At 41.6% G+C, this 13,078-nt stretch overlaps 1 protein-coding gene across 10 annotated transcripts in view; it reads right to left on the bottom strand.

Annotated features, from left to right (window-relative positions):
* The window catches only part of PSD3 (pleckstrin and Sec7 domain containing 3), a 647,135-nt gene that overhangs the window by 359,826 nt on the left and 274,231 nt on the right, over nt 1-13,078 (bottom strand). For 8 of the 10 annotated variants that reach the window (XM_067022673.1, XM_059049100.2, XM_067022674.1 and 5 more), the window contains 2 exons: nt 4,698-5,802; nt 1,337-1,732 (listed from right to left, as the gene is read on the bottom strand). In XM_067022673.1, coding sequence (XP_066878774.1) covers nt 1,337-1,732; nt 4,698-5,802 — 1,501 coding nt within the window. The remainder of the gene's footprint in view (nt 1-1,336; nt 1,733-4,697; nt 5,803-13,078) is intronic. The other 2 variants (XR_010838523.1, XM_067022678.1) reach the window with 1 other exon arrangement.

The raw sequence follows: 13,078 nt of genomic DNA, 5'->3' as shown, positions 1-13,078 counted from the left end.
AAATCCGTAATATGGGGACTTCCCTGGTGGCGCAGTGGTTGAGAATCTGCCTGCCAATGCAGGGGACGTGGGTTCGAGCTCTGGTCTGGGAGGATCCCACGTGCCGCGGAGCAACTAAGCCTGTGTGCCACAACTACTGAGCCCACGGCTCTAGAGTCTGCGAGCCACAACTACTGAGCCCACGCACCTAGAGCCCGTGCTCCGCAACAGGAGAGGCCACCGCAATGAGAAGCACGCGCACCACAAGGAAGAGGAGCCCCTGCTCGCCGCAGCTAGAGAAAATCCGTGCGCCGCAGCTAGAGAAAACCCGCGCGCAGCAATGAAGACCCAACACAGCCAAAAATAAATATATAAATTTATATATTTTTTAAAAACAGAAATCTGTAATATGTATACTGACTTAAAAAAAAAAACCACTGACATTTTTTCATACAACTTTAAAATAGTTTATCCCCATTTAACCTCCCCTGCACCTCCCCAAACATGTGAATTGACACATTTTAATTCAGGAAAAACATATTAAAACTAAATTCATAAAATGATTAAGAAGTTTAGCATTCTGTGCCCACTTATGGAGATGCTGAAGGACAGGTAAATGACCCTAGGACGATGAATGACAAGAGATGAAATACTGGATAATCCATAAAGAGACAGGGAATCACTAAATGACAGGTACAGCACATAAAACCTACATAATTTGTGATTTTGTGTTCTAGGGAGACTTAAATCCTAAAGTAGAGAGAGAAAATAAGTATTTTTGGTGTTGACCAAGGGATCAGCTCTACCAAGCACCCATATAATTAGATCCTCCCCCACCATCTCAGGAACACGAAGACTTCCCAGCAGAATGGGACCTCACAGAACAAAGGGCCAAAAGAGATTATAGTGACCATCTAATCCAACACCCTCAACTTACAATCAAGGAATCTCTGGCCTAATCAAACAACCTGCCCCAAGTAATCAACCAATGCCAGTGGCAGAATGAAAGCCAAGATCTCCCAGTGTCCTTTTCACAGCACCAGGCCACTGCTACCAAAGCTGCATCATGGGAGCTAATACATACTCATCACCCACAAGTCTTTGTTCAGGATCCAATTTACATATGGTAATACAAGAAATACCGCCAAATAGAATGTCCACAGGTTGCCAATTTGGCAAACCACTAAAGTGTACTCTACCTGCCCCCAAAACCCAAATTACTTTTCACTCACATCATTCACTTATATCCACAGAAACCAGCCAAATGCTTTTCAAATATGTTCCACACTCAGATTTCCCAGAGAAAAAAACTGCTACAAAAACCACCAGCACAAAATTAAGAGAATGGGACCAGTACCTTCCCCAGAAAGCAATCTCTGGGGTGCCTTTTGCGAAGGTGGAGTTACTGGAGCCACTCAGCCCATTGGCGATCCCACCAGAATAGCCCATCACTATTCCACCATCTGCGGAGACGCTCAGGACGTCCTGCTGTCCTCCCACTGATCTCCTCTCCAGGAACTGACCGCCTTCTTTAATGCGCTGTTGTATCATTGGAGTCAGGGGCACTTCAAAACTAAAATAGCTATCAGGCTCTGAATATAAAGTCTCCAAAGACTCAGCACTGTAGTATAAAGAAGTGTTGTCCAAAATGGTTTCAAACTGGGAGCTGTACACATCAGTGGAGTCCTCTGCACAACCGGACCCAAGGATATCGTCATCTCTGGCCCCAAGGTGCTCCTCTTGCTCAAGAATCCTGGAAAGCACATAAAACGGACGAATTTCAATATTAGGTTGTTTTTTCCCCTCCAACCATATAAAAAAGGGAACGGTCTATACAGCTAACACTGGTATTCAGTGGGCTTACGTCAATACATGCGGGAAGGAAGATATCATAGAAACATATTCAGGCTGAAAAAACTCTTTAGCATACAAATGCTAGGCCACCCTCTACATAATTTAATATAGTTTTGAACTAGTTCTTAATATGTGAATCAGGTCCAACGAATATTTGAATAAAATGCTAAAATATTAAATTTTCATTTAGCCAACTAAACTCCACAAATCCAAATTAACAGTTACCATCATTCTTAACTTTAACAGACAGAGGTCATTAACAGGTAAATGACCTATTAGAAGATAAATAGATTGTGTAAACTTGCTGGACTAAAAATACACTAAACTTTTATCAGTCTGTTAATATTTTCTGATTTAAATAAGACCAAACGCCCTCAAGAAGATAAATATTCTATAATCCACGGGCTGTCCCCTGGTGACAATAAGACAGCACTGCAGAGAGAGTTCAGGTCCAGAAACAGCCAGCCAGTAAACGACCTTTTAAAGAAAAAAAAAAAAAAAAGCCAACAAACGTGTTTACTACAAGGCTAACCAAAACAGTGACAACCTAGAAAAAATGTACAAGTTAATATACGTGGGGCGTTAATTAATTAATATGCAGCATGTTCTTCAAATATTCAAAATGAACATTTGAATAACTAAATAAAATTTTAAAACTCAGTAAGAAAAAGAAGACAAGAGACAGAAAAATGTGGAGCTGAATCCGGATGTGCCAATTACTAGCTGAGCCTCAGGAACATAACAGAAAGAGGAATAAAACTACCTGGTAGGTAACCCACATTTCTAGGTATTACCAGGATTCACATTCAACAGTACAGTTGTCGCTGCTGTTTTTAAATTCCTGAAGGCCTACCCCACACCAAGGACTATTCTGGGTTCTACCTCTAAATGGCTCCTCAGGGCACTTGCAGTGAAACAGGAAGCCTCGGATGAGGCCCCTCCCTACCTCTGCTCACCTACTTCCCACCCTCCCCCAGCCCCCAGGCTCCAGCCACTCGGGGAGGAGGGCGGGCGGAGGGTTACCTCTTAAAAGGCACCTGGAGGCTTCTGCTTGGCAGCGTCCAGGAAGCACGCTCCATTGGCGACAGCAGTCCTCCTCTGCCCAGGTGGTTCCCTCCGCCTGGAATACCCTGCTCCCCATTCTCTGCTAGGCAAACCCATATTCACTCCTTAAGTCTCAGCGCGACTATCACTTCCACAGAAAGGCCGTCCCCAAGCCATCAACCGAACCAGCCTCTCTCCTGCATTCAGACTATTCTTTCTAGGGACCTCCCCGGAGGTCCAGTGGTTGGGACTTCGCCTTCCAGTGCTGGCGTGAGGGTCTGAACCCTGGCTGGGCGGCTGGGATCCCATGTGCCCCGCCTCCGGGCCAAGGGGCCAAAAGGTGAAGCAGAAGCAATAGTGTAACAAATTCAATAAAGACGTTAAAAATGGTCCACATCAAAAAAAAACTTTAAAAAGAAACAAAACTATTCTTTCTAGTATGTCTCCCTTCTTCTCCTTTAGGGAACCCAGCCCAATTAGAGGTCCCATCATTATTAATGTGTTGATCTTCGGAAGTACACCCCATGAGGTCAGCGACCTCAGGCCCTGCCTATTTTCCACTGCTTTTGTTTGTTTGTTTGTTTGTTTTGCCCTCGCCACACAGCTTGCATGATCTTAGTTTCCCAACCAGGAATGGAACCCATGCCCCCTGCAGGGGAAGCACAGAGTCCCAACCACCGGACGGCCAGGGAATTCCCAGGGCCATGTCCGTTTTGAACATTCCTTTAGGCCCAGCATCTCTAGCTGCATCAAGGACAGAGCAGACAACTGAAAGCCATTTGTGGAAGGACAGGAAGGGAAGGAGGGCGGGAGGAAAGGAGGAATGAGTTAATAATCTGCACAAGCACAGAAGTGCATACCCCAGTGGGAACATAATTACCGAGCCATGTGCCACACATCAGGGCTCCTTTTGAGGGGAGTCTGGAGATGTTCTGAGTAGTGGGGATGGGGAGGGGAGGGAGAGGAGTCCTGACCAGCCATCCTAACGGAGCGTCTCTCCGTGGATCTGTCAGTTAACCGTGGAGAAAACGGCATCTCCTTACACCAAACAAACAAACAAAACCCTTCAGGCTGGACACAGATGTTTTCCCATGTGAACTACCACAGGTGGAGGACTGACAAGACGGCACACATCTGAAATGACTTTGCCAAGAGGAACGCTCTACAGTCAGACTACAAGCAAAGGAAGTGAAGACAGACGGGTATGGCTTCCAGTTTTCCAGCCTCTCAGCTGGTATGGAGGCCAGAAATGTAGGGAAACACCAGGAAATAACCATATGATGCCAAGTTTACTCATCAGGGCTGTAATCAAAACACGCTGCTTGTGAGAAGGGAGACCCACGTGAGTGCCATGGAGGAACTGAATTCTGACCTCCTGATCCCCTCTTTCAACCTAGAAAGTTGAGCCCGCCCAAAGCAGAGCCTCTGTGTTCCTACATGTATAAGGCTGTATGCAGGCAACGGTGCTGCACCCAGAAGAAATGCCTGAGTTAGGATGTAATGACTACAGGATGTGTCGAAAAGAGTTCAAACCTTTCCACATTGTTAAAGATAATCATGGAGTATTTAGTTACCTTGATGTTGGAGAAGTTGCAACCTGTCAAATACAATAAAACACCAGAAATGGATTCACCTAGTTTAGAGTTCACAGTCTCCCCATATGGACAACTTTATAACAAGACCACTTTAACATCTCGGAACCTTAGAAGCAACATAGCTTACAGTCACTTCTCTTCCATTCTGTGGTAAACAAGGACCCAGGATAGTGTGAATCGAGTTCCCACTGGCATCACAGACAGCAGGATTCTATGCGAGCTCACCTTTCCCTGTCTCTCTCCAATTCAGGTTTTGTCTCAAGATGTTCCTTGTTTTCCCTTAGGAAGACTTCATCCTCTCCACTCTCAAGAGGAGGCTCAGGCAGAAATGGCCCTGAGCCAGTGGCCAGCCTCTCTGAAGGAGCTCTCCGGGTGTCATCCCAAGCACTCTCAGTTAAACCAGCTGAATCACACAGACCAGCAGATGAGACGAGATGGCTTGGCACTTTAGAAAACTCTCTGCTTTCGGGAGGGCTTGTCCTTTCCAATGATGTCTGAAAACCCACAGGTTGCCCTATCTGTCTTTTCTCGCCTCCTGTCCACAATATTTCCACCCCTTGAAATTCCCCATGTGTGACCGGGCCTGGGCGTCCTGAGGAGCTGCCTCGACCACACCGCTCTGGGTGCTCTCTCCCCTGATCAGATCTCCTCCCTCTCAGTAAACCAGCACCGCCCACTGAGCTGTGGGTCGCGGGGCTCCCCACGGAGGGTGCTGGACAAGCTGGCTCCTGCACATGGACAGCCCCCTTTCTCCCATTATTAGCTCTCAGGGAAAGCTCTGCTTGAGTTTCTCCAGTTAATAGTGCAGTCAGATCCTCCTGGATGCTCAAATAAAAACTTTCCTCAGTCGTAACTTCAGCTGAAAGAGGTATATCGGGTGACTTTTCTCGGCCAGCAGGGAACAGTGTGTTGGCTCTCTGTGTTTTATGACTGGTAGTGTCTGGCTCTTGTTCCACCTGCTGAACTAAAAAAGTAGAAACCGCATCTCCATCCAGTACCTTTGTAGCCTGCAATGTTCCTGAAACTATTCTGGCTTCTGTGGCTTTCAGAGCTGAAATCAAAGAGTCAATGGGTTGTAAACTCTGTTCCTTGAGACGACTCTGAGAGGGGACCTCTCTGACATCTTTTGGTCCTCCGGTAACACTGAGAAGCCCAGAGGGATGGCCAGCAGGAGGCTGGACCCTCTGCTGCTCCTGAGGGCAGTACGGCAGAGACTCGGCATCAAACTCGAGAGAGGCTCTTAGGCCTTCTCCACTTTCCTCCATGGTCCCATATTCTGGAAATTCATTTGTGACATTCGGGGGGAGTAAAGTGCTTCCTCCATGATCACCTACAAAGAGAACAGAAAGGACACATGACTTGTTCTGAACAACAGATTGCAATGCGTGTTAATAAATCTCAGGTACTCAGTCATCCTTATGTGATCCTTTCACCGTCTCCTGCCCCCACCCTCTGCAACACTTGCTTCTCATAACCCTGCCAGTGGTCCCTTCCACTTAGCTTACACGAGAGTGCCCACAAAGGCTTTGGCACAGACAGAGACAATCTAATGACACACGCCCTATTCAACCCTGCTTCTGATGAAGTCCCACACATGCAGCTCGGTTGCTGCATATGCAAGAACAGATGAAAATAGGGATATGGGGCTTCCCTGGTGGCGCAGTGGTTGAGAATCCGCCTGCTGATGCAGGAGACACGGGTTCGTGCCCTGGTCCGGGAAGATCCCACGTGCCGCGGAGCAACTAAGCCCGTGAGCCATGGCCTCTGAGCCTGCGCGTCCGGAGCCTGTGCTCCGCAACGGGAGAGGCCACAACAGTGAGAAGCCCGCATACCGCAAAAAAAAAAAAAAAAAAAAAAAAAAAGAAAATAGGGATATGTATCATTTTCCAAATACCACTCATGAAACAGCAACTAAAGTATTTATACTGGGCACAACAACAAATAGTCTTACCATCCAGCCAACAATATCTGTGCAGGGCAACCTCTGAGATGGAAGCCTCGGAAAAGAAGATACGATCTATTTAAAGTCAGTAAATATTTTTTTGGCTGGAACCTTCCCCTTCACTGTTGGATTTCTGTGGGGGGCGGGAAATGCTTTCAGAACATCCCTGGGGAATGAGACTGAAGTCAAAATGGAATAGGAAACTTAAGATGTTAAGAAAGATCTCCGGGATCGCAATTGCATAAAATTTAAATGGTATCGTATGCAGAACCCCAATATATGAAGCAGTAAAAACAATTAGTAAATATTTACTATGTAGGATCAAATTTACATCCTTTTCTTATTAAAATGGCAGTCAATGAGAAAAATGGAGACATTCTGATAAACAGAATTTTAAATTGAGGGTTTATGGATAACAGTTACAGTCCTATCACCGCAGGATTCAGTTTCCTTCTGAACTTGGTTTTGGTTCTTTGTATCAAGAATATCCTCATCTACCCTAGAAATGTAGGGTCCTCACTTGGACAACTTTATGACAGAGGACACCTGTTGTTTTTGTTATTGCTTTTAAGGCATTGCAAGCTACCACCTTCCTATTCAGTGAAATGTTTGATGACTGTCTGAATATATACAATGAAATGACATGAAAGACTTGATTCCAAGACATGTACAAAATGAGGTAACTTGGAAACATAAGTTAATGTATAGTATCCCACAGTGTGGAAAATCTGATAAATAATAATACATCTAAGAGTATACTCAGTTTCATATTTCATTTTTGAAATAATTTGAAATATATTTTTTAAATTAAATTTGAACCAGTATTGATGGAATCCAAGAAGCACTTCTCTGTGATTGTGGTATTGATAATACCTTCACAAGACAGAAGTAAGAGGATGTGGCTTGCTTGAAATCTGAGGAGGAAGCAACTTTCAAACCCTGATTTTGAAAAGGAAGACAGTTAAAAGCAATAAAGATTCCTCTTCCTGTGGCACAGTGACATTTTAAATTTTTCAGTAAAGACTGTGATAGGACTTTTAAGATTCAGTCGTCTTTAATATATTCACAAAATTGTGTGACCATCACCGCAACCTAATTCCAGAACATTTTCATCACCTCCTACCACCACCAAAAACCTATATCCAATCCATTAGCCATCATTCCTCAGCCCCTGGTAACTGCCAACCTACCTTCTGTCTCTATGGATTCATGTGTTCTATTTCATATCAATAGAATCACACAATATGTGGCATTTTTTGTCTTTTTTCCCACCTAGCACAATGTTTTCAAGGTTTATCTACACTGTGCCATATATCAGAACTTCTTTTTATTGACAAATAATATTCCATTGTATGGATATACCACAGTTTGTTTCCATTCACCTGCTGATGGACATTTGTGTTATTTCCACATTTTAGCTACTATAAATAATGAACATTTGTGTACAAGATTTTATGTCTACATTTATTTTCAGTTCTCTTGGGTATATATCTATGAGTGGATTCTGAGTCACACGGTAACTCTCCGTTTAATGTCTGGAGAAACTGCCAGTTTTCCAAAGCAACTACACCATTTTACATTCCTACCAGCAAAGTCGGAGGGTACCAGTACTGCCCATATTTTTTATTATAGCTGTCTTAGTAGATGTGAAATGCTATCTCACTGTGGCTCTGATTTTGCTCAATATCATTAATCACTGTGGTAGTGATTAATGATATTGAGCATCTCGTCACATACTTGTTGGCCATTTGTATGTCTTCTTCAGAGACATATCCATTCAAATCCTTTACCCATTTTATAATTGGGTTACTTGTCCTTTTATTATTGAGTTGTAAGAGTCCTTTGTATATTCTGAACAGAAGTTCCTTATCATATATATACTTTGCAAACATTTTCTCCCATTCTGTGGGTTGTCTTTTCCCTTAGCTGATGGTGTTTTTTTGGAAGCACAATTTTTAAAAATTTTGATAAAATCCAACTTATCTATTTATTTATTTTTGTTGCTTGTGTCTTTGGTGTTATATGCAACAAATTATTGTCTAATCCAAGGTCACAACGATTTATTCCTGTTTTTTTTAAGAGTTTTACAGTGTTAGCTATTACATGTAGACCTTTGATCCATTTTGAGTTAACTTTTGTATAATGGGGTAAAGTGGAGCTCCAGCGTCATTCTGCTGCATGTGGATACCCAATGTCCCAGCACTACTGTTGAAAGAACCTATTATTTCCCCCACTGAACTGCATTAACACCTACATAGAAAATCAACTGACCATAAACGTAAAGGTTTATGCCTGTACTCTAAATTCTATTCCTTTGAGCTAGCAGCAAGTATAACACCATCTTGATTACTGTAGCTTTGCAGAAGTAAAATCAGGAAGTGTGAGTCCTCCTACTTTGTCCTTCGTTTTCCAGGTTGTTTTGGCTACTCTGGGACCCTGGCATTTTCCATATGAAGGATCAGCTTGCCAGACAGCTGAAATGTTCATAGAGGCTGGGATGAATCTGCAGAGCACAGCATCTTAACAATATTACTATTAAGTCTTTTGATCCATGACTATAGGACGTCTTTCCACTTATTTAATTTTCTTTAATTTCTTTTAACATGTTTTTGTTTTAAATGTACAAGTTTTACATTACTTTTGTTAAACTTACTCCCCTAAGTATTTTCTTTTTGATACTATAATACGCAGAATTTTTTTTCATTTTCAGATTATTCACTGGTAGCATATAGAAATACAACTGGTTGCCAAACTTACTATTTAGTTCTAATAACTTTTTTGTGGATTCCTTAGGATTTCCTATATATAAGATCATGTTGTCTGTGAACAGAGATAGTTTTACTTTTTTTCTTTCTTATCTGGATGCCTTTTATTTCTTTTTCTTGCCTAACTGCACTGGCCAGACCCTCTAGTACAATGTTGACTGGAAGTGGTAAGAGCTAGACATCCTTGTCTTGTTCTGGATCTTAAGAGAAAGCTTTCAGTCTTTTACCATTAAGTTTGATGTTAGCTGTGGGTTCTTCACAAACGCCTTATATCAGGATAAGGAAGATCCCTTCTACTCCCAGTTTGTGAAGTGTTTCTATCATGAAAGGGTGCCAAGTTTTGTCAAATGTTTTTTCTCTGTCAATTGAGATTTCCATGTGGGTTTTGTCTTTTAATCTAGGAACAATGCATTACATTAACTGACTTTTATATACTGAACCAACCTTGCATTCCTGGAATAAATGCCACGGTGCATAATCCTTTTTTATAAGTTGCTAGATTCAGCTTTCTAGTATTTTTGCACCTATATTCATAAACAATATTGGTCTGTAGTTGTCTTGTGCTATCTCTGGTTTGGGTAGTAATGTGGGGTTAACAAAATGAATTGGGAAATATTCTATATTGGCATTTGTTTACACCTTTTTACACTTTTTTAAAAAATATTTTTCATATTTTACACTTTTTAGGCTTTTAACAGTTTTCTCTCCCTTAATAATTCAGGGGACTTTAATTTCCTCCGTAGTTTAAAAGCTATAAATTTATTGTTAAAATGCAATGAAAGAAAAAAGTATACAATCCAAAAGCATAGGCTTTTTTCTTTAACTTAGTAAAATAGCTTAAAATTGTTAGAGAAGTAGTTAGGTCACAGTGGGAAATATTTCCTATAGATGTTATAATGCTTTTATCTAAGTTAGAGTATGCCTTTACAAAAACATGAGGATCATAGAATATAAAACTGCAAAAGTCAAAGGAATCAAAGAATTAATTTGGCTACCTAACATAGTTAGCAAGAAAACAGGCTCAAAGGAATGATGTACTTGCCAACATGACACAACAAATAAAAACGAGAGCTTATCTATTCTACCCCTACTAAGCTTTACATCCCTCCCCTGCCCTCCATCTTTACTGGTAGCGAGATACCCTAGTATGTGTCTTCAATCTTTTCACTGAAATTTTAAAAATCTTCTGAAATGGTTAGCCAATGTCCGGCCTCACTTCCTACTTCATTGTATATACAGTAATCTTCCTAAAACAAAAACTTCTGTTGCTCTCAGTAGTTCTGCACTGCCTACAGAATAAAGTCTAAAGTTCAAACCCCTTCATCCAGGAGTTAGGAGCCATAATCCGGTCCCAATCTATCTTTCCCATCTACTCTCTCCTTCTGTCACTCAACTCCCTTTTCAAATGCATTATACCATTGCTTCTCTAACTGAAGAATGGAGCAGCACATGAACACTTTAAAAAGGGTCTCTCTAATATATACCAGAAATTAAGTTAACACTCTGAGCCTTTTACTCATTTGCCTATGCTCCATCTCTTTTCTGCATATGACGTACTTCTTCTTCTCACCTCTACATAATCAGATTACTTTCATCTTTCAAGATCTAACTCAAATCTCCTCTCCTTAATTAAGCCTTCTCTTAATCACCAGCCCTTGCAAGAAGACACCTTACTAATGTCAAGAGAATTTTATCTCTGTATTACATCTAGCACACACACATGAAATAAATTAACATGATTTTAGCTCATATTTTAAAGCCTCAAAAGGCTACAATTTTTAACCTATCATGAAGTGCTCTAAGAAAACTGTCCAAAGTAACCACTGAAGCCAAATGTATATTTAACGTCACAACATACTACCATGAAATCCATTCAACAAAAGGAAGAAAAGTTACACTTTATCATTTAAGAACCCACTTTGTTCTAACAGCTTAAATTGCCATCTATAAAACAACCACTAAAATAAACACTGGCACACTGGCCCAAAGAAAAGTGAACACAAAGAAATCAAGAAAAGGGACATCAAAGAAATCAAATAATTTCTCCACCCCATGTCTAATACTTTTCATTAAGATGTACCGGCATTAACTGTGGGCAAACGTCTGTGATGTCTTGATACAACAACTTGGCATCTAGTCAAAGAGAGATAAAGGGAGAGGGCAGAGAGCAACTCCACTTGGCAGGTAGCTTTACTATTCCAACCAGTTCTCCTGCTCTGAGTTTACTGTTCCAGTAAGTACTAGTCTAATCAGTTTTATTTACTGTTTAACTAAATAAGGAGTGGCATCAGCCGGGAGAAGTCAATGTTCTGACAGGCTAAGAGACATGACCAAGGTAAAGGAAATGATGTTCAGTAAGGTGTTTTAGAAGAATTAAAAGTCAGAACTAGATTCCTAGTCTTTTTGTTTCTCAGGAGTAAATTTCTAAGGAAAACTAAGAGGCACCTGAATTGTCAGACTGTCATTTCTAATAGCATAATAAAGAGCAAAAAAATCTTCTAGTTGTAGGTTCTCGGTAGAAATACCCTTAAATGTCATGTGGCTCTTGATCAGAGCACTTGTCACAGAACTCAGCATAACATCAAATCTTTCCTTTCAAATAAGGCACCCCTTTGTTAAATACATCGCGGTTTATTTTTGCTGTTTGCATTTCTTGTCACCACGTGAACTGTCTTTAACAACAAATAAAACTTCATAAAATATTAATCTTGACCTTATTTGGAATTTCTGATTTCTTCCTTATGTTTAAAAAATTAGAGCTATTTAGGCTAGGGTGATTTAAAGAAAGACCAAATTCCTCTTTTACGTTAAGACTTTTTTCTGCTCCCTTTTAAAACATGGCCATTGATACTTCCCATTGAATGACCACCATTTCCAAAATTCATTCAGCAAACATTTATTAATTACCTGCTATCTACTTAACCTATGGATTCAAAACTAAACATTGCTAGAGCATGAAAAGTCTATTTAGCACGTTAGAAAGCTCACACTGGCCACGCCACGTTTGAAGGATGTACAGGGAGAAAGCGCGAGCACAAACAGAACCAACAGGCGACAGCGCAGGCGCAGGCGAGGTGAGTGCTTGAGCCAGGACAAAGGCAAACGGACAGAACAGAGGTGCCAAAGGCTACTCCCTCTCAGACTCCACACCCATTACCCATTACCACCTCCCGCCTCGTCCCGCCTGCCCTCTTAATTTTTATTTTGTCTGATTGTTTTTATTTTTTTTAACATCTTTATTGGAGTATAATTGCTTTACAATGGTGTGTTAGTTTCTGCTTTATAACAAAGTGAATCAGTTATACATATACATATGTTCCCATATCTCTTCATGCTGCCCCAAGGGCCTTGCTCAGCCTGTGCCGGCTGCTGCTTCCTTTGCCTTCTGTCAGTCTACATCTATTACTAATGTAAGAATCCAGCTGAAAACTGAAACAGCTATTTCTCCTCTAGAAAGTCTTACTGAATTAGGGGACTTCCCCAGTGGCACAATGGTTAAGAATCCGCCTGCCAATGCAGGGGACACGGGTTCGCTCCCTGGTCCGGAAAGATCCCACATGCCGCGAAACAACTAAGCCCGTGTGCTGCAACTACTGAAGCCCACGAGCCTAGAGCCCATGCTCCACAACAAGAGAAGCCACCGCAATGAGAAGCCCACGCACCACAGAGAAGAGCCCCTGCTCGCCGCAACTAGAGAAAGCCCCCACGCAGCAATGAAGACCCAACGCAGGCAAAGGAAAAAAAAAAAAAAAGTCTTACTGAATTAGTCCTGTCCAAATCTGGTCTCATATCTGTGACAATGGGATTTGCTAAGCATTAAAAAAATAGCACTTACCTAAATATAAACCACACACTAGTAGAATCTGAATTAATAAGAGTTTTTATAGCTTTTCTGCATT

Source organism: Kogia breviceps, chromosome 20 (assembly GCF_026419965.1).
Source record: "Kogia breviceps isolate mKogBre1 chromosome 20, mKogBre1 haplotype 1, whole genome shotgun sequence".
Classification (NCBI taxonomy): domain Eukaryota; kingdom Metazoa; phylum Chordata; class Mammalia; order Artiodactyla; family Physeteridae; genus Kogia; species Kogia breviceps.
Note: the sequence above shows the minus strand (reverse complement) of the source record. Positions and strands in the feature narration are given on the sequence as shown.